Source organism: Chiloscyllium plagiosum, unplaced genomic scaffold (assembly GCF_037043375.1).
Source record: "Chiloscyllium plagiosum isolate Xiang-an unplaced genomic scaffold, Cpla_swu_hap1 HiC_scaffold_47, whole genome shotgun sequence".
Lineage (NCBI taxonomy): Eukaryota > Metazoa > Chordata > Chondrichthyes > Orectolobiformes > Hemiscylliidae > Chiloscyllium > Chiloscyllium plagiosum.
The window spans coordinates 22,390,492-22,417,472 of NW_028270185.1; the positions used below are offsets into that span (position 1 = coordinate 22,390,492).

At 42.2% G+C, this 26,981-nt stretch overlaps 1 protein-coding gene across 10 annotated transcripts in view; it reads right to left on the minus strand.

Moving 5' to 3' along the window:
* The window catches only part of LOC122542904 (uncharacterized), a 140,707-nt gene that overhangs the window by 49,675 nt on the left and 64,051 nt on the right, over positions 1–26,981 (minus strand). For all 10 annotated transcript variants that reach the window (XR_015754711.1, XM_087983969.1, XM_087983968.1 and 7 more), the window contains 6 exons: positions 19,728–19,952; positions 12,144–12,946; positions 3,904–4,007; positions 2,219–2,267; positions 1,894–2,055; positions 618–729 (listed from right to left, as the gene is read on the minus strand). Coding sequence is in view for 9 of the 10 variants with exons in the window: in XM_087983969.1 (XP_087840095.1) it covers positions 618–729; positions 1,894–2,055; positions 2,219–2,267; positions 3,904–4,007; positions 12,144–12,946; positions 19,728–19,952 (1,455 nt within the window). In the remaining variant the exon portion in view is untranslated. The remainder of the gene's footprint in view (positions 1–617; positions 730–1,893; positions 2,056–2,218; positions 2,268–3,903; positions 4,008–12,143; positions 12,947–19,727; positions 19,953–26,981) is intronic.

A 26,981-nucleotide genomic window follows, 5' to 3' on the forward strand; every position in this document is an offset into this window, starting at 1 on the left:
TAAGATCACAGCTGAATTTCTACATCAATGCATTCTTGCTCTCCTCATATTCCTAACTCAGCCTTGAACATGTATTCCACAAACTGTGGATGTTTGAAGATTCACAATTCCCAAACAGAATTTCTACATCTTAATCATCGGGCGGCACGGTGGCTCAGTGGTTAGCACTGATGCCTCACAGCACCAGGGTCCCAGGTTCGATTCCCGTCTCTGGCGGCCGTCTGTGTGGAGTTTGCACATTCTCCCAGTGTCTGCGTGGGTTTCCTCCGGATGCTCCAGTTTCCTCCCACAGTCCAAAGATGTGCAAGTCAGGTGGATTGGCTATGCTAAATTGCCTGTAGTGTTAGGTGCATTAGTCAGAGGGAAATGGGTCTGGGTGGTTTACCCTTTGGAGGGTCGGTGTGGACTTGTTGGGACGAAGGGAATCTAATCTAATCTAATCTCAAATAGCAAATACTTAGTCTTGAGAACATTCTCGACCTCCTAAGGAAATAGCCACTCAGCATCCACCTTGTTAAACCCACTTCAGAATTTTGTGTATTTCAAGGAGGTCAACAATATACTCCAAGTTGCTTCAGCATTAGAATGCTTCTTTTTAAATAGGTAAAAGGTCTTACCAGATAATAGCGAGATCTTTTCTAACAGGATTTTCTGTTTTCCTAACAGTAGTTCCTTCTCCACTGTTAGATTTTTGGACTGCCTATCCAAGTTATTGATTACATCTATGGCCTGTAGAACACAATAAAATCAAAATGCAAAAAAAAAGTTTCAGAACTCCACATGATTGTAGCTGCTGTGCATTGCAAATATTCCATTTATAACTCCTTTCCAATTTTTAATTCAATTCTTTGGGAAACACACAATACAAATATCTCATTACTTGCTCTACTTCTCAACCATATTATTAATTTGAAGTTAATCAATTTGAATCAAAGCAATGAAAAATACCCCACCCTCTGCCATGGGAAGTGTTTATACAGACATAGAAATCAGGAGCAAAAGTCCGTCCATTGAACTCGCTCCACCATTCAATATAATCGTGACTGATGCTTCTGCTCTTTCTCCTTATACAATGATGCCTTTAGTGTCTAGATGTCTATTTGTTTCTTAAATATATGATTGTTTCTGCTGACAACAGCAAGAGGTTCTCACTGCCCATACTTAAAATTGGCACATTCAGTACCCCTGTCAGTACTACAATGACCTCAATGTGTCCTGATTGATTGTGATTATTTGGGCCCTGTTTGAGTTACCATACTTTTGCACATATGTAATTAGAACCTTTCAACAATGTCAGGGGACACAAGCCATTCAGTGACTTGAGTGCTCCACTGTCTTATATGTACAGAATTCCATAGATTCACCACCTTCTAAGATCTGAAATTTTTCTCATTGCAATCCTAAATGGTCTAACCCGTATACTGAGACTGTGACCTGTTGATCTGGAGACCCAGATCAACATAGGAGGAATATCAAACCCACGATTAGTCTGTCCAGCCTGACGCAATTTTATGTGGTTCATCAAGATTATGCTCTGTCTCACTGCTGAATAATTACAAATGTTTTGAACAAAATCCACTTTAGAATTTATAGAAATAGACTATATTATTCATGAAATTATACAACTAATGTTTGAAATAGTTAACTGGGAAGTCAAATACTTGATGTTTCAACAACCTAATGAGACTGGGCCTTTTAATTTACATTGAAGGCTCATGGCATTGCCCAACAAACCAGAGGGGAGAAAAAAATACCTAATTCCTGTAAAATGTGTTCTATCATCACAAAGGTCCAACATGCACTGGAAAATGAAGTGCAAACATATTTATGGAGAAGCGGAAGGTGTAAATCCTGCTGCATCTTGCTTTATAATCAAATGAATTATTCACAAACCTCATCAAGGATGGCACCTTTTGAAGCAATTTGTTTGTCATCAAAAAGTTTGTTCTTCAATACTTTAAAACGATTTTCCATCATTCTGCGTGACTCTCGTTCTCTCAAGTTGTGTAATATCGCCTTCTTTCTAGCTTCACATAGTACAGAGGTTTCGTATACCTAAGATTGACAAAATCCCAATGAGAAAAAGGCTGGAATACAGCTTCTAGCTTTGGGCAGTGTTAGTAGCACAGTCCATAATGTCTGATGCACTAAACTTTAGGTTTGAAATTAGTGATAAACAAATGACTAGGCAACAAAAGTAACATGTAATTAGACTCACCCTTCTTTTCGTTGAATTGCTGAATGATTGTGAATTCTGGAAAAATCCCCTAGAAAACAGGAATAGTTTGTACGGTCATCTGCAGTCTATTGGTATAAGTGAATCAGAACACAGGTATTAACAAATGGGTGCATAATGATACGAAATACAAGGACAACACTGAATTACAAATGCCACAGGTTCACAAGGTTGCATTTTCAAAATTCTTGCTAAAGGTTGGGTAAGCAGTATGCAAGAAGTAGCGCCCAGGTTGAATAACTATGGATAGGGGCTTTCTCATGTTTTGAATACAGATCTTTCAAGGGCAGTAAGGGGCTACAAACCTTCCATGTGTACTTATACCGTCTGGGCAACATAGGAAGGGAGGGCAGCCAGGGAAATGGGGTGGCAAATAGAAGAGCTACCACTAAACCACTGACCAATTTATACTAAATGGATTTGTCCAATTCATTGTTTCCAAAAGTAGTAAACTACTGCATAAATGCAGTAATGTGTACGATCTACAAGATTCACTACTGCAGTAATTCATCAAGGCTCCTTCAACAGCAACTTTTAAGCCTGTGACCTCTACAACTAGAAAGAGAAGCATTACAGATTCATGGGAATCACCACCTGCAAGCTCCCCTTCAAGCCAATCACAAGCCTGACCTAGAACGACATTGCCATTCCCTCCCCACTACAATATCCTGGAGTCCCTTTCCAAATATGGCATTGTCCACATGCACTGCAGCAATTCAAGGAGACACTCATCACATTTTTGAGGGCAGTTAAAGATGGACAATAAACAATGGCCTAAACATTCATACACAAATTAATAAATTAGAAACAGCAATGGAATGTCCTCAGATAAATAACTCTTACATGAATGTAATTGGTTTAGAAACAATTTATCCACACAGGATAAGATGAACAAACAGTCTAACCTTTAAGATCACTTTAGATGCAAAGGCCTTTTATCCCACTTTGTCACTCCATTCTAGAATGCCAATTTTACGGTCTTGAGATTTGGGTGGCACGGTGGCTCAGTGGTTAGTACTGTTGCTTCACGGAGCCAGGGACCTGGGTTCGATTCAAGCCTTGGGAGACTGTGTGGAGGTTGCACATTCTCCCCGTGTTTGCATGGGTTTCTTCCAGATGCTCCAGTTTCCTCCCTCAATGTGCAGGTCAGGTGAATTGGCCATGCTAAACTGCCAATAGCGTTGGGTGCATTCGTCAGAGGACATGGGTCTGGAGGGGTTACTCTTCAGAGGGTTGGCATGGACTTGTTGGGCCAAATGGCCTGTTTTCACACTGTAGGGAATCCATCTATCTATCTATCTAATCTATGTCTTGCTAATTCTTTCCAGGCACTGAATATGCTCTGTGCAAAGGAATGCTCGGTCATCTTCAATTTATTCTTTACAACTACATCTCAAACGTCCTGTTTTGGTTTAGAATGCCAGTCCAAAATAATAATAGTCTAACATTTTGCCAATTTACCTCTCGTGCAGGGGTCAGACATATTTTAAGAGGTAAGTCTTCACAATGGTAGCGAAAAATAAGAGAGCACAATCCAGCTATAATGTGGTCCCAAGGATATCCACTATACTTGAAAACATTGCTCCATATTCACATCTTTTATTCAGTATTGCACATACTGTCAGCATTCAGAATAGGTTTATGAATGTTGTATTACTATTACTGACCTGTGCGGTACTGCAGGATTATTGACAATTAACGAATTTCTTGGAATTCTTGAAGTTGACACCAGGTTTCCAACCCCATCTCTATTTCTATTGCTTGAATGAGTCTGCATGAGGAAAGGAAAACATTTTCACAGTAACAACACATGCGGCAGAACACATCAAGTAGAATACCATCTTAAAAATGATCCCATGGAATAACATCAGTAATACTGCATAGCATATTGTAAATCAGTCAGAGTAAATGAGTCCTACAGCATGGAAACAGATCCTTCGGTCCAACTAGCCCACACCAACCATAATTTCAAACAAAACTAGTCCCATTTGTTTGTTTGGCCCATATCCCTCTAAACCTTTTGTATTCATGTATTTATCTGAATGTCTTATCAAATGTTGTAACTGTACCTGCATCCACCACTTCATCTGGCAATTCATTGCACACATTAATCACTGTGGACAGAAATTGCCTCAGGTCTTTTTTAAAATCTTTCTCCTCTCACCTTAAAAATATACCCCTAGTTTTGAACTCCCCCATCTTATGGGAAAAGATCTTTACCCTTACACCATCTTATCTACACCCGCTCATGATTTGATAAGGTCATCCCTCAACCTCCTTCACCCCAGTGAATGAAATTTTAGCCTGTCCAGCCTACTTTTCTAATTCAAATCCTGTATTCCTGGCAACACCCTGGTAAATCTTTTCTGAACCCTCTCCAATTTAATAATATCCTTCCTATAATAGGGCGACCAGAACTGCAAATAGCAGAGGCATAACCAACGTCGTTTACAACCACAACATGACCTACCAACGCTTATATTAAAAAATCTGAGCAATGAAGACAAGCGTGTTAAATGCTTTAACCAGCCTGACCCCCGTGACACAAATTTCAAAGAATTATAAACCCGAAACCCTAAGTTTCTCTGTTCTACAACAGTACCCAGGGCCCTACCATTAACTGTACAAGTCCTGCCCTTGTTTGTTTTACCAAAATGCAATACTTCGCATTGTCCAAATTAAACTCCATCAGCTTCTCAGGCAATTGACTGAATTGATGAAGTTCTCTTTGTAATGTTGGATAATTTCCTTAATTGTCCATTATACTACCAATTTTGGTGTCACCTGCAAACTTACTTACAATGCCTCCTATAATCTCATCCAAGTCATTTATATGAATGACGAACAAAAGTGGACCCAGTACTGATCCCCTGGATTGCAGCTGGTTACAGTCCTCCAGTCTGAAAAACAACCCTCCACCACCATCCTCTGTCTCCTGCCGTCAAGCCAATTTTATATCCAATTAGAAAGCTCATCTTGAATTCCATATGATCTAACTCTACTAACCGGTCTACCATGGGAACCTTATCAAAGGCTAAAAGTCTATGGATCGAGTCTACAGGATTCATAAAGGGGTGTGGAGAGCAGTCAGATGTTCTAAAGCTCATCGGTACCAGTGACATAGTTAGGAAAAGGGGTGAGGATCTGAAAACAGAATAGAGGGAGTTAGGTTGGAAGCTAAAAGGCAGGAAGAGCAGAGTAGTAATCTCAGGATTGCTACCAGTGCCACAGACTACCGAGGCTAAGAACAGACAGCAAATGCAGGTGAACACGTGGCTGCATGGCTGGTGTAGAAGGGAGGGCTTCAGATATGTGGATTATTGGGATACCTTCTGGGGAAGGTAGGATTTGTACAAGATGGACAGGTTGCACCAGAACTGGAGGGATACCAATATTCTGGGCAGGAGGTTTGCTAGAGTTCTTCAGGAGGGTTTAAACTAGCTTGGCAGGGGGATGGGAATCTGTGATACAGATCAGAGGATGGAATAGGTAGTGAACAGCCAGATACAGTGCGCAGAGAGTTTGTGAGGAGGGATAGGCACTTGATATGGTAAAGGTGCAGTTAGTGTGATGGGTTGAAGCATGTCTACTTTAACGCAAGTAGCATCAGAAATAAGGGTGATGAACGGGCAGCACAGTGGCTCAGTGGTTAGCACTGCTGCCTCACAGCACCAGGGTCCCAGGTTCGATTCCAGCCTTGGGTGACTGTCTGTGTGGAGTTAGCACATTCTCCCCGTGTCTGCGTGGGTTTCCTCCGGATGCTCCGGTTTCCTCCCACAGTCCAAAGATGTGCAGGTTAGGTGAATTGGCCATGCTAAATTGCCCATAGTGCTAGGTCCATTTGTCAGAGGGAAATGGGTCTGGTGGGTTGCTCTTCCGAGGGTCAGTGTGGATTGGTTGGGCCGAAGGGCCGTGTTTCATACTGCAGGGAATCTAATCTAACCTAATCAAATCAAAAAAAAACTTAGAGCATGGATCGGTACTTGGAACTATGATGTTGTGGCCATTACGGAGACTTGGATATTACAGGGGCAGGAATGGTTGTTGGATGTTCCAGGGTTTAGATGTTTCAAAAGTTGCAGAAAGGGAGGTCGTTGAGGAGGGTTTATCTACAGAATCATTATGGGTGGACATCAGAAACAGGAAAGGAGCAGTCACTATATTAGGGCTTTATACAGACCACCTAATAGCAACAGAAAGACAGAGGAGCAGATTGGGGGGGCAGAATTTGGAAAGGTACAGAAGTAACAGGGTTGCTGTCATGGGTGACTTTAACTTCCCCATTATTAATTGGAATCTCCTTAGTTCAATAGTTCGGTTTTTGTCAGGTGTGCCCAGGAAGGATTCTGGACTCTGTGTCGATAGGCTGACTAGAGGGGACGCCATACTGAATTTGGCATTTGGCAATGAACCAGGCCAGGTTCTCTTTGTGGGAGAGCATTTCAGTGACAGTGATCACAACTCCTTGACTGTTAGTATAGTCATGGATAGGGATAGGAGCAGACGGTATGGGAAAGTATTTCATTGAGGGAAGGGGAATTACAATGCTATTAGGCAGGAACTGGGGTGCTTAAAATGGGAACAAATGTTTTCAGAGAAATGCATGACAGAAATGTGGAGGTTGTTTAGGGAGCACTTGCTGATAGTGTTGGATAGGTTTGTCCCACTGAGGCAAGGAAGGGACAACAGGGTGAGGAACCTTGGGTGACAAGGGATGTGGAACATCTAATCAAGAGGAAGAAGGAAGCTTACTTAAGGTGGAAGAGGCAAGGATCAGACAGGGCTTTACAGGGTTACAAGGTAGCTAGGAAGGAACTGAAAAATGGACTTAGAGAGTTGGAAGGGGGCATAAAAAAGCTTTAATAGGTAGGATTAGGGAAAACCTCAAAGCATTCTACACTTCTGAAGAACAAGAAGATGGACAGAGTGAGGGTAGGGCTGATCAGGAATAGAGGAGGGAATTTGTGCCTGGAGTCAGAAGTGGTACAGGAGGCCCTTAATGAATACTTTAAGGGGGACCTTGACGTTTCTGAGGACAGCGTGAAACAGGCTGATGTTAAGAAGAAGGGTGTGTTGAAAATTTTGAAAAACATAAGGATATAGAAGTCCCTGGGCCAGATGGGATATGCTTTAGATTATTACAGAAAGCGAGGGAAGAAATTGCTACACCTTTAGCTATGATCTTTGCATCGTCACTGTTCACTGGCGTAGTGGCAGATGATTGAAGGGTGGCAAATATTATTCCCTTGTTCAAGAAAGGGAATAGGGATAACCCTGGGAGTTACAGACCAGTCAGCTTTATGTCAGTGGTGGGCAAATTATTGTAGAGGATGCTGAGGCAGAGGTTTTATGATTATTTGGAAAAGCATAGCTTGATTAGAGATAGTCAACATGGCTTTGTGAGGGACAGGTCATGCCTCACAAGCCTTACTGAATTCTTTGAGGATGTGACAAAACACATTGATGATGTGGTGTACATGGATTTTAGCAATGCTTTTGATAAGGTTCCCATGGTAAGCTCATTCAGAAAGTAAGGAGGCATGGGATACAGGGAAATTCAGCTGTCTGGATACAGAATTAGCTAGCCCATAGAAGACAGAAGGTGGTAGTAAATGGAAAGTATTCAGCCTGGAGCTCGGTGACCAGTGGTGTTCTGCAGGGATCTGTTCTGGGACCTCTGCTCTTTGTGATTTTTATAAATGACTTGGATGAGGAAGTGGAAGCGAGGGGGTGGTTAAGTAAGTTTGACGATCACACAAAGGTTAGTGGAGTCATGGCTAGTGTGGAGGACTGTTGTATGTTGCAACGGGACAGTGACAGGATGCAGAACTGGGCAGATAAGCAGCAGATGGAGTTCAACCTAGAAAAGTGTGAGGTGATTCACTTTGGAAGGTCAAATTTGAATGCAGAATACAGGGTTAAAAGCAGGATTCCTGGCAGTGTGGAGGAACAGCGGGATCTTGGGGTCCATGTCCACAGATCCCTCAAAGTTGCCACCCTAGTTGATAGGGTTGTCAAGAAGATATGTGTGTGTTGGCTTTCATTAGCAGGGGGCTTGAATTCAAGAGCAGCACGGTTAAGCTGCAGCTCTACAGAGCCACGGTAAGGGCACACTTGAAATATTGTGTCCAGTTCTAGTTGCCTCATTATAGGAAACCTTTAGAGAGGGTGCAGAGGAGATTTATCAGGATGCTGCCTGGACTGGAGGGCATGTCTCATGAAGAAAGGTTGAGGGAACTAGGGCTTTTCTCATTGGAGCAAAGAAGAGGTGGTTGAGGCAAAAATAGTGTGAATAGTCAGAGACTTTTTCCCCAGGGGAAAATGGCTGTCATGTGGGCATAATTTTAAGGTGTTTGGAGGAAGGTTTAGGGGAGATGTCGGAGGTCGGTTCGTTATACAGAGAGTGGTGGATGCGTAGAATGCACTGCCAGCAGTGATAGTAGAGTCAGATACATTAAGGACATTTAAACAACTCTTGGATAGGCACGTGGATGATAGTAAACAGAAAGGTATGTAGGTTAGTTTGATCTTTTAGCTCCTTAACACAGTATGATCAGAGTCTTTCCCACCTGAAATTCTTTGCACAACTTCAAATGGCTGCTACAAAAATGTCTACTATTTATCATTCTTCTATTACACTGTAACTTGCATGTTTTGCATTTGTTATGCACTTTATGCAGTGTACGAGTGTGTAGTTTGTGCTGTGCATGTAGCACCCTTGGTCCCGGAGGAATGCTGTCTTGTTTTGTACTGTATCGGTTGTATATAGTAGAAGTGACAAATAAAAAGCTGCTACTACTACTAAAAGGTCAGCACAACATCGAGGGTCAAAGGGCCTGTAATGTGTTGTACTGTTCTACATGCTATGTTTTAAACAATGTCTACTGCTCTGCTGTCATCAATCTCCTTGGTTCGTTCCTCAAAAATCTCAATCAAGTTTGAGAGGAATGTTTTTCCTCATGCAAAATCATACTGACTATCAATGATAAGCAATCGAGAACACAAGGCTAACGTCATGGGAAAGTGGGCTTGAAATCCACTGTGGCAGATGGTGAAATCTGAATTTAATATGTTAATGGAGATTGTGTAACCCCTTGAATGTCGTTAAAAAACAAACATCTGGTTCACTAATGTCCTTTACAGAGGGAAATGTGTCATCTATTACTAGTCTGGCCTGCACATTACACCAGACCAACAATAATGTGGTTGACTCTTACGGCCCCCTGAAATGATCAAGCAAGCCACTCAGTCCAAGAGCAATAAGAGTGGACCCCAAACGCTGGCTTGCCAGTATTGACCATACCTCGTGTAATAAAAAGTGGAAAAAGTTGCATTGTTAGCCCAGCATTAGTTTTCTCATGACAGGAGACAAATACAGAGAGTGAGGAGCAGGATCAAGTTTTGCTGTGGTCTGTTGAGGAACCATGAACATAAAATTACGAATCATTCAGACACCGTCAGCTTGTTAAAACAACCAAAGCTGGACAAAGTTGTCGGTGAACCTTTACAACAATTATAATGCCTGATCAACAGGTTCCACAAAAAGATCCATGTTCCCAAGGAAAAAAAAAAGTGTCAACCAAATGGACAGCATGCACCAACTTTACCATCTAGGTCTGGAGGAGAATGAAGAGGACAATGATGGAAAAGATTTATAGCAGGTTTTTCACTACAGCAGAACAAGGTTACAACAGGAGCCTCAGTTTCCTTATTAAGATAAAGCAAATTTACAAAGTGAATGTCTGTGCAACTTGTGATACAAATGCAGTAGCTTGTAGAGTGCACTATAATCCTGGACAACAGCCAAATTTACAGCAGGTGCCTGCAACTTAAACTCAACAGCTTTGAGATGAATTTTCTTCAGGTGAGGCGCATACATTGTGGAGCACTTAGATCTAAGAGGCAGTCACACTTTTCCGGTTTAGACATGGTAGAATCTGATTCATGGTCAGAGTATAACTACAATACAGAAATGTGAAAATGGATCCCTGGTAGGGAGCAGGGGGCTGGATCTGCCCGACAGAGAAAGTGAGGACTGCAGATGCTGAGATTAGAGTGGAGTGTGGGGTGCTGGAAAAGCACAGCAGGTCAGGGAGCATCCGAGATGCAGGAGAATTGATGCTTCGCTTTTACCTGAAACGTTGATTCTCTTGCTCCTTGGATGCTGCCTGACTTGCTATACTATTCCAGCACCACATCCTGGATCGGCCCTATGATCATTCAGTAGTTAAGTATATTCAAGGCAAATCTTGAAAAGATTTTTGGATACTAAGGACTATGGGAATAGTGCAGGAAGATGGAAATGGAGTAAGTGGTCAGCAATAATAGTATTACACCAAGCTTGAAAGGGCAAATGGACAACACCTATTCCTATCCCGGCCCTTTAGAGATCAACTGCATTGTCTTACTGTTGCTGCTTCTAGTTACTCCTTAGTGTGCTAGTAACCCATTCTAGTTATCAGTTAGGATCTGTAAATTAAGTAGTTTCTGAGGTCTGTCCAAGCTTGTCCTTGACTATCACTCTTTCACCACCTTGCCGTCCGGTGAATCAATAACCATCTCAGATATTTTTTTAAAAATTCAAATTAAGTATGAGACATATTGCAGATATTTAGGCAAATTTTAAACAAGAAAGGAAGAAAAGAAGAAGAAAGAGTAGGTGATATGGTTGTCAAACTGCTCTGCCACTCAATATGTTCGTGGCTGATCTTGGGCTCAAACCCCAATTTCCTTATCCCTCTATTCCCTGACAGGTGACAAATTTGTCTTCGCTTTAAATATATTCAATAACCTCTAAGACAGAGAATTCTAAATATTCACAACTCATTGAGTGAAGAATTTTCTTGTTTCTATCCTAAACAACCGATCTCTTATCCTGAGACCATGCTCCTGAGTCCTAGATTTCCCAAATAAGGAAACAACTTTTGTGCATTGTCAAGCTCTTTCAGAACCATTCATGTTTTAACAAGCTCAGCTCTCATTCTTCTCAACCACACAGAATACAGGCTCTCATCATTCCCCCTTCATGGGACGATCCAATAATCCCATTAACCAATCCAGCAAATCTCTGCTGCACTACCTTGAATCGACATATATCCTTCCCTAAATAGAGACCAAAGCTGCACACCACAATTCCAAACGTAAACTCAAAGTCATTCCAATAAGGAATTTGGGTCAATTTAAAATAGCAAATAGGGATTGGATCAGGAGGTTCAGAGGATGACACTAATCCAAACATGAATAACTGAATGACCAGACAGGACAATGAAAGGAAAATTCATCATAAGATGCACTAATGCTAGATTTAACCCACCACAAAGCTAAACAAATAAAATAATTTCAAATTTGTTTGTCTTTTCTCAAAATAGCTGCTGCAAAGGGGAGGCATTGGCCTAATGGCATTATTGCTAGAGCATTATTGCTAGAGTTAATTAATTAATGTTTTGGGGATCTGGGTTTGAATCCCATCATGGCAGATGGTGCGATTTGAATTCAATTAAAAAATAAATCGATCTGGAATTAAGAGTCAATTGCCATTTTTTGTTGTAAAATACCTATTGAGTTCACTAATGTCCTTTAGGAAAGGAAATTGCATCCTTACCTGTCTGGTCTAGATCAGACTCCTGACCTACTACAATGTTGTTGACTCTTAACTGCCCTCTGGGCAATTAGGACAGGCAACAAATGCTGGCCTAGTCAATGATGCTCACATCCATGAATAAATAAAAAAGTATGAAGGTGATACATAATTTATGACTGATTAATACAATAGAACGTTGTTCTGTAAAGGATGTTACAACATTAAAAATTGGAAGACCCAATTTAGCTAGTTTCTGGATTTTCTCCTTCTTATGCATGGGATAGTCACTAAAAGAAGTATGTACATTTTATTTTTTTTTTAACGTACCTGCACACCTAACTCAGCTTCAGTCACAGCTTCTGTATTTAAATTGAATGAACGGTTCCAGAACTTGGAGCTTCTAAAGGACTCTTCTCTCCATGCAGTAAAGCTATTGTGTTCCTCATCATTCAAAGGCTCCTCTTTTATGGTAACAGTGCAGATTTCAGGGCCATCAGAATCCATGCGCTCATCACCATTTATTTCAGCCAAATCTCGCTCAACTTTAATATGGGCTTCACTTCGCTTGCTTGCATTAAGCTGAGTTTTAAATTTTTCCATGCTGTCTGTCCTTTTGCAATCTTCTCCAAATGTACTATCCTCTGTCACCCATTTTGTTTCATAAGCTCCAGTGACTGTAATGGTCTCACTTTTCATAGGGAATGTGTTAATAGTTTTCGCTCTTTGATTGCATTCCCCTTGTTCAGAGGATTTCACTGGATTCATTTCCAAGTCAAATATGTCATTGTTTAAATTGACAAGATTTGCTTTTGTTTGACAATCAGCCAAAGGAATGATATTGTCGTGCTGCTCAGCCTGTGTAGTGGTCTCTGGAAACATACGTAATGACTGGGATGGAGAAAGCTGATCTACCAATGTCCAAGTTGCAGGGACACACTGAAGTTGCAGCTTTGTTGCAGTTACGTCACATAGCGATGTGGAATTGTGCAATCTTCCAACACTTGCTTCTGATAAACTGGTTTTGGTACACAGTTCTGAATTTGTAGCAGCTGTGTTACAAAGAGAAGTGTTAGCATCACCTTCCAAAGTCGTAACTGTAGATGTGACGATTTTGACCACTGAATTTGTTCCTGTAATGGAAATATTATGGCATTATTCTTCAAAATCATACAGTATATTGATTAAAAGGGAATTCCTATTCCCAATGATTTACAAAAAACTTGGATTTCTATAACACCTTTCATGGCCAATGTTCCCTCTAAGCTATACTGCTGCTACAAGAATCTGTGCATGGCAAGTGGCATTCCACCACCATTTTGCAGCACTGATGTCTGGTTCCAAAAGTCAGTGCTGTGCACAGACCTTTGAAATAGCTGAAAATAAAATTAGTGGGAACACTGTTTGCGATCACTGGATGTCATATAGCACTTGGTAAGAATGATACACAATGGCTGTAAAGTTTCAGGTAAACCTCAACATGTGATTAAACCAGCACCTGAATCCTACATGAGTTTTCGAGGACCCATTTGTGCAGGTAGAGCCATTACCTAACACGAAACCCAGAATTGAATATATCCTGAATGTTATGGATACAACTATTCGAATTCCAGACGCTATTCTCTTAAAAAACAATCAAAGCTAAAGTGGTAGCAAAAACACTCAGTTTTACACTCGCCATGGTCTGTGAATATAAATACAGCCTGATCAAGTACCAAAGTTTGTCAAAAAACTTTCAGGATATCATAAGTTTGTGAATTAAAGCAATTAAAGTTGACTGTGGACCATCTGCAGACCCATGGTGCTTTCGTGAGATATCACCAAACTCTCAAACCATGATCAAAATTTATTGTTATCAGCATCCAAAGGATTAAGGCAAAGCTTTAGATTTTCTAATTTGCAATCGGAGTCCAAACACAGGCAGGTTAGGTGGATTGGGAGAAAGTGAGGAATACAAATGTCTGAGATGAGAGTCAAAAAGTGTGGCGCTGGAAAAGCACAGCAGATCAGGCAGCATCCAAGGCGCAGGAGAGTCAACGTTTCGAGGATAAGCTCTTCATCAGGAATGTGGGTTGGACCCCAGGGAACAGAGATAAATGAGAGGGATCTGGCGCAAGGCAGCCGGGAATGCGATAGGTAGATGAAGGTGGAGGATGAAGGTGATAGGTCAGAGCAGAGGGTGGAGAGAACAGGTTGATGGACATGCAGAACAGAACAGTTCCAGAGGGTGGTGCCGAGTTGGAGGGTTGGATGTAGGATGGAGGGGGGGGGGGAATGAGCAAACTGGTGAAATCAACATTAATCCCGTGTGGTTGGAGTGTCTGAAGGCGGGAGATGAGGTGTTCTTCCTCCAGGTATCGAGTGGCTAGAATTTGGCAGTGGAGGTGGCCCAAGACTTGCATGTCCTTGGCGGAGTTGGAGGGAGAGTTGAAGTGTCCTTCCACAGAGGGTGGGGTTAATTGGTGCATGTGTCCCGGAAATATTCTCTGAAACATTCCACAAGTTGCTGTCCTGTCTCCCTAATGTAGAGACGACCACATCGAGGGCAACGGACCTGGTAGATGAGATGTTTGAAGGTGCAGAAAAATCTCTGCCAGATGTGGAAGGATCCTTTGAGCCATGGATGGAGGTGAGTAGGGGGGGGGGGGGGAAGTGGGCACAGGTTTACACCTCTTATGGTGGCAAGGGAAAGTGCTGGGAGTGGAGGGTGGGTTGGTGGGCGGCATGGGCCTAACGAGGGAGTATGGAGGGAATGGTCTCTGTGGAATGCTGAAAGGAGTGGGGACGGAAATATATCTCTGGTGGTCGGGTCTGACTGTGTGTAGTCTGGTGGTGGGGTCAGGTTAGGATTGGCCATGCTAAATTTCCCATAGTGACCAAAAATATGCAGCGAGCTGGATTAGCCATGGGAAATGCTGGGTTACAGGGTTGGGGGTTAGGTCTGGATGCGATGCTCTGAGGGTCGGTGTAGACGCAATGGGCCAAATGGTCTGCTTCCACGCTGTAGGGATTCAATGATTATCCAAACCTACTGGCTTCAGATAATTCGAATTACTTTATAGCCATTAAACAAGAGGACCATTAAAATTGATTACAGATAAATTGTTAAGTCAAAAAATGAATCTTAGACTATGTGAGTACATGTCCACATTTCTCAAAAGGCTTACAGGTGTATGCAGAATTGAGCACTAACAGTTGAAAAATGTGCCATAAAATATTGAAATATATGAATGTAAGACCACCAAAAATTTTAAACAGGAAATGAAGTTTGGTACTGTTGCCTTTACAAGGTGAGCCTTAAAAAGCAACACTCAGTAGTCATTACGAAGTATTTAAAAGTGCTCGCTTATTTAACATTTTTAATCGATACTATTGATTGTTCTTCTGACAATCAGGAATGTCATCTGAACATGCTAAAACAGTACTATCATAGAAAAGACCACAAGAATGTACAGGTATGTCAACTAGCAACTGTAGTAGAAGAGGATAGAAGAAAGAAGAATGAGAGCCACTGAGAAAAAGGGAAATTCCCAAAAATAAACTTCGCTATGAGTCACAAATTTGGAGAAATTAGATAATTTAGCTGGAGAAATATCAACAAAGAGATATATAACGAGGTTCTTGGCAATGTGCGGATTTAATGGAAATTAATTTGCTAGGAAAACAGACAAAGATGGTTAGATTATTTTTTTTAGATTAGATTACATTACTTACAGTGTGGAAACAGGCCCTTCGGCCCAACAAGTCCACACCGACCCGCCGAAGCAAAACCCACCCATACCCCTACATTTACCCCTTACCTAACACCACGGGCAATTTAGCATGACCAATTCACCTGACCCTGCACATCTTTGGACTGTGGGAGGAAACCGGAGCACCCGGAAGAAACCCACGCAGACACGGGGAGAACGTGCAAACTCCACACAGTCAGTCGCCTGAGGCAGGAATTGAACCCGGGTCTCAGGCGCTGTGAGGCAGCAGTGCTAACCACTGTGCCACCGTGCCGACCATGGTATAAGTCAACAGAATGCCAAGCAGTTTTGAAAAGCTAAAAGCAATTTTCACGAATGAACACGTAATTAAATGCACCTAACTTTACATTCGCAGTAGAAGCCAGTGATTTGGGGATTGGAGCAGTTCCCTTACAGGAAGGCAAAACTGGAATGGAGAAGCCTGTGGCTTAATTTTCAAAGAAGTTGAACCACCATCAGAGAAGATATCAAATTACAAACAAGGAAGCGCTCGAGGTGGGGGCAGTTCTTCAGCACTTTGGAGTTTACATTTGACATGGGAACTGTGAAATTGTGGTTTCCTTTGATTACAATCTTAACCTTTGGGGACGAGTTCGGAATGGAATCTCCAAGATTGTTCAAATGGAGATTAGATCTGCAATCGTATGACATGAAAATGTTTCCATGTGCATATTTCCAGGAAAGAAAATGTAATTGCAGATGCTTTATCCTGAATGTAAGTGGTTTTAAATTTAAGAATGTGACCAAAAGAACTGAATAGTGATTAAGAATCGGGTGGACCATAAGAAACAGGGACGGGAGAAGGCACCTTGAACTTGCTCTGCCATTCATCAGGATCCATTTATCTCAACAAGGACTCTGCTCCTCAGTTCTCAATGGAAAGAAGTTCAAATGACTCAACTCTCAAAGAAATTCCTCCTCATCTCAGTCCTAAATTGACACCCCTGCATTCTGAGACTATGCCCTCAGGTCCTTGACTCTCACATAAAGGGAAACATAATCTTTTACACCCTGTCAATCCCCTTAAGAATCCTTTATGTTTCAATGAGATCACCTCTTATTCTTCTAAACTCCAGTGAGTAGGGTCTTAACCTGTTTAGCCTTTGCTCTCAAGACAATCTGTCCGTTCCAGGGATCATCCGAATGAACCTTTTCTAATCTGCCTCAAATGAAATGATATCTCTCCTTAGATAAGGGGGCCAAAACAGCTCTCTGTACTCTAGATGTGGTCTCACTAGCACCTTGTGCAGTTACATTCAGACTTCTTTACTCTTATACTACAACCGCTTTGAAATAAGGGCCAACATTCCACTGGCCTTGCTGATTACCTGCTGCACCTGTGTGCTAGCTTTCTGGGTCTCATGCACAAGTCCCTTTGTCAATGTAATAAATCTGTTCTTCTGTTCTCCCTTTCAAAATGAACAACTTCACATTTTCCCACATTATCCTCAGTTTGCCAACTTTTTAACCCACGTACTTAACCTATCAACATCTCTCTGTAAACTGTATGTATCCCCTTTGCAACTTGCTTTTCATCTATTTTTGTGTCATCTGCAAATTTGCCTATAGTGGGAGGAAGAATGAATGTGTTTTGTGTTGTTTAAGTGTTGCTAACCTTGTAATGAAACCTTTTTTAAAAAAACTGGTGTGTCATGTTTTGAGGGGGCAGGCATGTTAGAACTCACTGATTTTTTTTTACCTTTTTTCCATTCTTTTATAAATGTTGGTTTGGAGCTGTGAACGGAGAACTTTGAGCTGAAAATGATCTTTGGACAGTGAACAGCAGCTTAAATTACAAACTAAAAACAAAACACAGAATAAACTAGCTGCTGGGCATTTGAGAGGCAGGCATGCAATTTAATTGCAGGTTAGTTCTTAAATCAAAAAGATTCCAAAAAACTCTGTGGCACCAGGGTCATACAGCACAAAAACGGGCCATATGACCCATCACGTCTATGCTGATCAACCAACTCCAGACTACACAAACACCATAGCCTACAATGCCCTGGCGTTTCAAAGACTCATTCAGATGCTTCTTAAAATGTTGCAGGACTACCTTCTACCTTCCGCCACCATCCACTTAGGCAGCAGATTCCAGTTATCAGCTACTCTCTGGGTAAATTTGTTTTTCAGATCTCCTCTAAACTGATTATTCCTCACCTTAAACGTATGCCCTCTAGTTTTAGACAAGTGCACCATAGGGAGAGAGATTCTCATGACCTATTCTGTCCAAGCCTCTCAATTTTGTACACCACAATCAGATACCTCCCCAGCCTCTCTGCTCCAAGGAAAACAAATCCAGCCTATCCAGTCTCTCCTCATAATGAAGACTTTTCGATCCAGGTAACATTAAGTTGAATCTCCTCTGCACATCCTCCAGTGTAAACCTGCCCTTCTGATTGTGTGGCGACCAGGGTTGCAAACAGCATTCCATCTGTGACCTAAACATTTTATTAGGGTGTAAAATGACTTCCTTGCTCCTACATATGCTTTGGCTAATGTTTAACGCAATACAAGAAAAGATGATGGTCAAACTGAGGAAGGGACCAGAGTTCTAACTGGCTTTTGGACGGAGTTTCTGAAAGGAGGAGCCTGTCTGTCAATCCTAGGGCATAAAAGATTTGAAAGGGATTTTGAGTAGTCTGGCTAGTTTTGTTACTTTCTTATCTCTGAATGGTGTTTTTTGTGTGAAAGTTCTAAAAACGAAGGTTATTGGGTTTAAATTACAGACAATTAGACTACGCTCTTATTTAAATGGATGTAAATTTGCTTCCTGAGCTGAAAGGTTCATTTTCAGACATTCCATCACCACAACAGGTATCATCATCAGTGAGCCTCCAGAGAAGCACTGGTGTCAGTGACTCGCTTATTATTTATGTCTTTTGGTTTCCTTGAGTTGGTGATGTCATTTTCGATGGTTATGTCATTTCTGGTGGTGATGTCATTTCCCGTTCTTTTTCTCAGAGGGTGCTAAATTCAGTAAAGTGGAGGAAAAAACAACAAGTTGCCATTTGTAGATGTCGCAGTAGAGTGAACAGCCAATGGTGAACTTCAAACCAGCATCTACAGGAAATCAATACATACTGACCAAATATTGAACTACAGAAGCAATCATCTTAACACCCACAAACAAAGCTGCATTAGAGCTACCACACGCTGCAGCATCTAGGAACTACGCAGAGCAGAGGAAAATCACCCACACAGGGTATTCAAAAAGAACTGGTATGCAATGAACATAGTCTGCCGATTTCTCAGCAACAAACCCCAGCAAGCAGTCAAAATACGTCCAGAAACGCTAGCCACCCTCCCCTACATCAAAGGCATCTCAGAAATGACTGCCAGACTACTCAGACCCCTTGGCACCATGGTAGCTCACAAACCCACCAGCACACTAAAACAGCAGCAAATGAACTTGCAAGACCCTATATAGGCAACAAGCAAAACTAATGTCATTTACAAAATACCTTGCAAGAACTGTAACAAACACTACATTGGACAAACAGGCAGAAAACTAGCCACCAGGATACATGAACACTACCTAGCCACAAAAACACATGACCCACTCTCACTAGTATCCTTACATACAGATGAGGAAAGACACCATTTCGATTGGGTCAACACATCCTAGGACAAGCCAAACAGAGACACACATGAGAATTCCTAGAAGCATGACATTCCAACTGGAACTCTGTCAACAAACACATAGACTTGGATCCCATTTACCACCCTCTGAGCAAAAGAACAGGAAATGACATCAACACAGGAAATGACACCACCAACCCAAGGATACCCAAACACAAACAGAAAGCAGGTCACTAACACCTGTGCTTCACTGGAGGCTCACTGATGTTACCTAGTATGGTGGCGATAGGTCTGAAAATTAACCTTCCAACTCAGCGAGCAAACTTAATCCAGAACCTCAACTTGAGCTACAAGTCTTCTCAAAACTCGTTATTTAATTTTGCTTTGCTAAGTTACTATACTGTTCAAGCTTGGTTTTTCAAAAAACTTGGTTATGAACTGCTGAGGTCAATTTTAAAGGGTCTTTGAAGATTTTAATCTTACTGTGTTGCTAATGCTGAGGTAGGAAGGTGGATTTGATTTGGCTGTCTGTCTTCATCTCATAACAGTAGTCAATAGTGCTCACTTCTCAATACCATACCTGGAATTGGTGACTGGGGAATGTTCAGCTGTTGCACTGGTGTTTGTTCTGGAGTCTTTGTGTAAACTAGCTGGAATATTTTCCCACTGGAGTGTCTGTACAATTGTCGGCCATCAGCAGCCTTGATAGGCTGAAGCATCAGATTGTCTCCTGGCTGTAGTTTCAGTGTGTTTGGGACAGCAATGCATTGCCGGCGGCCATCTTGATCCAGAGAGGCAGGTGAACCTGACAAAAAGACAGGCCATTTAAAACGCTGCATGACAAATTGATGAATCATACCAATCTGCATAGTTTGTTGGTTTCAAGGCACAGATTTTTCCACTGATTGTATCTACCTCTGACATACAAGCCAACTTATTAAGGCATTGATAGCAACAATGCATTCACTCAATGTATTTTAATTCAGAACTCAAAAAAATCAATAAAAATTTTGGTCTGACGACAGACAAAATAAACAAGCAGGGGAGTAGACCATTTGCCTCTTGATCCTCCTCTGCCATTTAATAGGGTCATGCAGATCTACAGCACAGAAAGAGACCAGTTGATCCATCAAACCTGCACCAGTCGAAAACCACCAAACTATTCTTAGCCCATTTTCCAGCACTATGTCCATAAACTTCTATGTTTTGGTATGGCGAACATATCTCTGAATTCTTCTTAAACGTTACGAGGGTTTCTGACCAAGTTTCCGATTCTCACCATGCTCTGGATGGAAGAAATGTCTTCATATCCCCTCTAAACCTCCTGCCCTCATCTAAAATCAATGCCTCTTGATCATTACGTCTCTGTAATTGCTATGATATCCCAGTCCCACATTCCTAACCATGCCCTGAGTTCATCTGCCTTCCCTGTTGGGCCTCTTGCACTGAAATAAATGCAAGTTAATTTATCAGTCCTACCTGGTTCTCTGCTTTGTTCTTGCCTGTCCTGACTGTTTGACTCATTCTCTTTCCCAGTCTCAGACTGATCTCTTTCCTCACTATTTCCCTGGGTTCCAGCCCCCCCACCACCACCAACCCCCACCCCCCCAAACTTACTAGTTAAAATCCTCCCCAGCAGCCCTAGCAAGTCTCCTTAGTAAGTATATTAGTCCCGTTCCAATTCAGGTGCAATCTGTCCTTCTTGTAAGGTCATTTTTACCCCAGAAGAGATTCCAATGATCCAAAAACATGAACTCTTCTTCCATGCACCAGCTCCTCAGCCACGCGTTCACCTGTTTTCTATCCTCCTGTTCCTACCCTCACTAGCTCGTAGCACCAGAAATAATTCGGATATTACTACTCTCGGGGACCTCCTTTTTAAATTCCTGCCTAACTTTCCATATTCTCCCTTCAGAATCTCATCCTTTTCCCTTGCTATGCCGTTAGTTCCAATGTGTTTGCTAATCTCCTGCTGGTCCCTCTCCTCTTTGAGGACATTCGGCACCCTCTCTAAGATAACCTTGATCTTGGCATCAGGGAGGCAACACACCATTCTGATTTTTCGCTGCCGGCTGCAGAAACGTCTTTTTGTGCCTCTGACTAGAGAATCCCGTATCACAATTGATTACTTGGAACCTGAAATGCCCTTCATTACATTAGAGCTATTCTTAGTACCAGAAACTTGGCTAGTGATGCTACATTCCCCTGAAAGTCCATCACACCCTACATTTTCCAATACAACATACTTGTTTGAGATGGGAGTAGTACCAAAGACTTCTGCACTACCTGCCTACCCCACCTACCTGACTGTATCTGCGGCTTTTCTCCCTTCCTATAACTGCCATCCATCACACCCCCTAGCTCCTATAAATTCTTCACTGCCTCTAACTGCCACTCCAACCAATTCATGGGATCTGAAAAGATTCTCAATCAAACACACTTCTTGTAGACGTAATCATTAGTAACTTCCTGACTCCTACATCAGGCAAGGAGAGCACATCACTCTATTAAAGGCCATCTTTTCTCCTCCATAATCTACAGACCCAGAAAATAGTCCAGTTTTGCAGCTGTAAAAACACTGCTCCAGGCTAACTTAGTACTTAAAATTTAATTAAGATACAGATCTCAATAAAACACAATCAAGAAAGAACCCACTGTACTCACTATTATAGATTTATGGCAAGGTTATACTTAAAACTATGCACTTATCTACACCTGTGGTATGAGCTCTCCCATACAGGTTCCTCCAAGGTCAGCTCTGAATTTCACTGTTTGTTAACTTTTCCTAGATGCACTTTGAAGTCCAAAGACACTTGAACTCACACAGCAAAGGCAGTAACTGTGCAGATTCACTGCTGTGTCAGGCAGCAGCGTATGTTTCTTTCGCTGACCATGTGGTCGCTGCCTTTGTCCATCTTCCTCCTCTTTAAAGTGCCGTTTTGATCTTCTTCCCCACCACCCCCAAAGTTCTAAAACAATGCAACAGCGTATAATCTGGAATTCGAGGAAATCATCTCCAACACCTCAATTACCTCAAAAAAGGAGAAGCTCTTACGGCCATAATTTCTTTCCCTGTCCTTCTTCTTGGATAACCCAGAATCCTTTTCTTTAATCAACTTTCCTAGCCTACCCTAAACAATCTTTCATACCCTTGCTTAGCAAGAATCTATGAACATTAAGGCAGAAGTGGAAAGACTCTGCTTCCACCACCACTTTGAGGAAGAGAGGTCCAAAGATTCATGATCCTCCAAGAGAGAAATATGGAGCCCTGATTTTAAACAGAGACTATTCGTTCTAGATTCTCTGACAAGAGGAAATATCCTTTCCACATCTACCTTGTCAATACCAGACAGGACCATATGCTTCAATCAAGTCACCTCTTACTCTTCTAAACTCCAGTGAGTACAAACTTGTCCAAACTTTTCTCATAAGACAGGTGTTACTTTGGTTCGCCTTCTTTGAACTGCTTACAGTGCATTTACATCTTTCACTGATGAAGGTGGCCAATATTATACTGGCGTATTCAATTCTATTCACAATAAATTTTAACATTCTATTGGCTTTCCTGATTATTTACCTATTGTACCTGAATACTAACATTTTGCACTTGGACAACCAGATCTCTCCACATCTCACAGATCTATAACCTTTCATTATTCAGAATGCACGCTTTTTGGAAAAAAAAATCTTCCTGCCAACATGGGCAGCTTCACATATTCTTACATTACACTCCATCTGCCAGATGTTTGCCCATTCTTTATTTTTTTTTAAATCACTCATGGGACCTGGGTGATGATCGCTGGCCCAGCATTTATTACCCATGCCCTTGAGAAAGTGGTGGTGAGCTGCCTTCTTAAATTGCTGCAGTCTATGCGCTGTAGCTAGTTCCCCAGTGCCATTATGGACGGAATTCCAGGATTTTGACACAGCAATAGTTAAGTGACGCAATATATTTCTAGGTCAGAATGGGCATTCCCATACAGCTGCTTCTCATTGGTTGAGGTGCAGTGGCTGTGCGTTTGGAAGGTGCTGTCTCAGGATCTTTGATTTTTTTTCTGCAGTGCATCTTGTACATATGCAAAGTGACTAATGTGCATCAGCGGTGGAGGTGGTGAATGCTTGTGGATGTGTTTTGGATGTTATTAAGCTAACATTTTGTTGAATCTGTCCTAATCCTGGGTTGAAAAGTGTGATGCTCGAAAAGCACAGCAGGTAGGGCAGCAACCGAGGATCAGAGGAATCGACGTTTTGGGCATAAGCCTTTCATCAGGAATGTGGGGGGTGGGTGGGGCTAGGAAGGCAATAGGTAAATGCAGGTAGGAGGATGATGGTGATCTTCCTCATCTCCACTGTCCCCATCTCATCCCAGATCCAACGCTTCAAGTTGGCACGTCCCTCTTGAACTGTCCTACTTGTCCCTCTTTCTTTCCACCTATCCACTCCACTCTCCCCTCCAACCTATCACCATCACACCCCAGCAGCATCTACCTATCGCCTTCCCAGCTAACTTCCCCCACGCCTACCCTCTCATTTATCGCTCCACCTGCACATTCCTGATGAAGTGCTTATCCCCAAAAGGTCAACTGTGTTTTTCCAGCATCACACCTTTTGACTCTGCTCTCCAGCACCTGCAGTCCTCACTTTCTCCTGGTCTCTGTACTTGTCCAGGAAAATGGGGAATAGTCCATCATGTCCCTAACTTGCGCCTTGTAGATGGTTTTGGGAGTCAGGAGATGAGTTACTCACTGTAGTGCTCCTAGCTTCTGACATGATTTTGTAGCTACCTTGTTTATTTGGCAAGTCATGTTGATAGTGGGGGATTTCTTTAAAGAAAAACATCAAGGTGGGGTGTATTAGATTGACTCTTACCGGAGATGGTCATTAGTTAGCAATTCTGAAGCACAAATTTTACTTGTCAGTTCAATCCTGGACATTTGTCTTCTTGCAATTGAGCATTTGGCCTGCTTCAGTATGTGAGCAGTCGTGAATGGTTCTGAACATTGTGTAGTCATCTGTGAACATCCCCAATTCTGACCTTATGATATAGGGAAGGTCACTGATGAAGCAGCTGAAGGTGGTTGGGCCTAGGACACTACCCTAAGGAATTCCTGTAGGGAGCCGAGATTACTGATTTCCAACAACCACAGCTATCTTCTTATTCGCCAGGTATGACTCCAACCAGTGCAGAGTGTCTCCCTGATTCCCACTGGTCCCATATTCAAACAAATGCAGCCTTGATGTTAAGGGCTGTCACTCTCACCTCACCTCTAGAAATTAGCACTTTTGTCCATTTTGAATCAAGGCTGTAATGAGGTCAGGAGCAGAGTGGCCCTGGCAGAATTCAACCTGGACATCATTCGGTAGGCTGTTGCTAAGCAGGTGTTGTTCAATAGCACTGTTGACAATACTTGCCATCATTTTACTGATAATCATGTTCAGACTGATGGGAGCAGTAATTGGCCAGGATGGATTTGTCCTTTTTATGTGCAGCACACACCTGGGTAAATAGCAACAGCTTGGCTAGGGGTGTAGCAAGTTCCAGACCACAAGTTCGACTGCCAAATGTTATCAGGGCCCACAGTCTTTGCAGTATCCAGTGCCTCCAAATATTTCTTGATATTGCATGGAGTGAATCGAATTGGCTGAAGACTGGCATGTGATCCTGCTGACCAACAGAAGAGGCCAAGTGGATCATCCACTTAGCACTTCTGGTTGCAGATTGTCACAAATATTTTGGCCTTATCTTTTGGATGGGCTCTTCCGTTTTTGAGGATGGGGACACTTGTGGAACTTCCTCCTTCAGTGAGATGTTTAACTGGCCACACCCATTCATGACTGGATGTAGCAGGACTACTGAACTTAAATCTGATCTGCTGGTTGTGGGATTGCTTAGCTCTGTCTATCACTTGCTGCTTATGCTGATTGGTGTGCAAGTAGTGCTTCTTTGTACCTTCACCAGGTAGACACCTCATTTTCAGGTATGCCTGGTGCTGTTCCTGGCATGCCCTCCTACACTCTCCATTCAATCTGGGTGATCCCCTGGCTCGATGGTAATGGTAGAGCGGAGTATTTGATGAGTCAGGAGGTTTCAGATTGTATTGGAGTGCAATTCTGCTGCCGTTGATGGCCTACAACATCTCATTGATGCTCAGTCTTGAGTTGTTAGGTCTGGTCTGTTCTGTTTGAAATCCATTTAGCAAGGCAATCGTGCAGCACAATGTGATGTAAGGTATTATCAATGTGAGGGTGGACTTCATATTCACAAAGTCTGTGCAATGGTCACTCTTACTAATACTGTCATGGACAGATACATCTGTAGGAGGCAGATTGATGAAGATGAGATTCAGTATATTTTTCCTTTATTGGTTCCGTCATCACCCATCACAGAGCCAGTTTATAAGCTATATTCTTTAAGACCTGACCAGGTTGATTAGTAGTGCTGCTGCCACTGTCTTGGTGGTAGACATTGAAATCCCCACCCAGAGTACATTCTGAACCCCTCCCATCCTCAGTGCCTCCTCCAAGTATTGCTCAACATGGAAGAGTAACAAGTCATTAGCTGAGAGAGGATAGTATATAGCACATGGCCTTAGCCATGTTTGACCTAAGTCCATGAAATTTCATGGAGTCCAGAGTCAATGTTGAGAACCTCCAGGGAAACTCCCTCCTGACTGTATTACACTGTGCCATGACCTCTGCTGTATCTGTCCTGCTAGTGGGACAGGCCACTTTCAACAGTGATGGTGATTCTCTGGAACACTGTCTGTCTTAATCTATTTTTTTTTGCAGCCTTATGCTGTCTACATGACTTATTTATGGACACATTACATGAGTGGCCAAAAACTTAGTAAATGGAATATATGTGGGAAAAGGTGAGACTATGCATTTTAACAGGAAGAATAAAGAATTGAACATTATTTATGTGGAGAAAGATTGCAGAAAATTGCGGCACAGAAAGATTTGGGAGCACTCATGCATAAATCATAAAATGCTTGCATCCAAAGTCAACAGGTAACAGGGAAGTCATAGAGTCATAGAGATGTACAGCATGGAAACAGACCCTTCGGTCCAACCCATCCATGCAGACCAGATATCCCAACCCAATCTACTACCACCTGCCAGCACCCAGCCCTTATCCCTTCAAACCCTTCCTGTTCATATACCCATCCAAATGCCTCTTAAATGTTGCAATTGTACCAGCCTCCACCACATCCTGTGGCAGCTCATACCATACACGTACCACCCTCTGCGTGAAAAAGTTGCCCCTTAGGTCTCTTTTATATCTTTCCCCTCTCACCCTAAACCTATGCCCTCTAGACTCCCCGACCCCAGAGAAAAGACTTAGTCTCTTTATCCTATCCATGCTCAATTTTGTAAACCTCTATAAGGTCACCCCTCAGCCTCCGACGCTCCAGGGAAAACAGCCCCAGCCTGTTCAGCCGCTCCCTGTAGCTCAGATCCTCCAACCCTGGCAAACATCCTTGTAAATCTTTTTTGAACCCTTTCAAGTTTCCCAACAACTTTCCGATAGGAAAGAGACCAGAACTGCGCACAATATTCCAACAATGGCCTAACCAATGTCCTGTACAGCCGCAACATGACCTCCCAACTCCTGTACTCAATACTCTGACCAATAAAGTCAAATAGATTGTTGACCTTTATTTCAAAGAGAATGGAATACAAAAATGGGAGATATTGCTAAACAAGTAAGGCACTAGTCAGACCATAGCTGGAATACTGTGAAGTGTTTTGGTCCCCGTATCAAAAGATCATAAGGCTATCAGGCATAAGACTAGAATTAGTCCATTCAGCTCAACAACCTCTCTGAATCTAC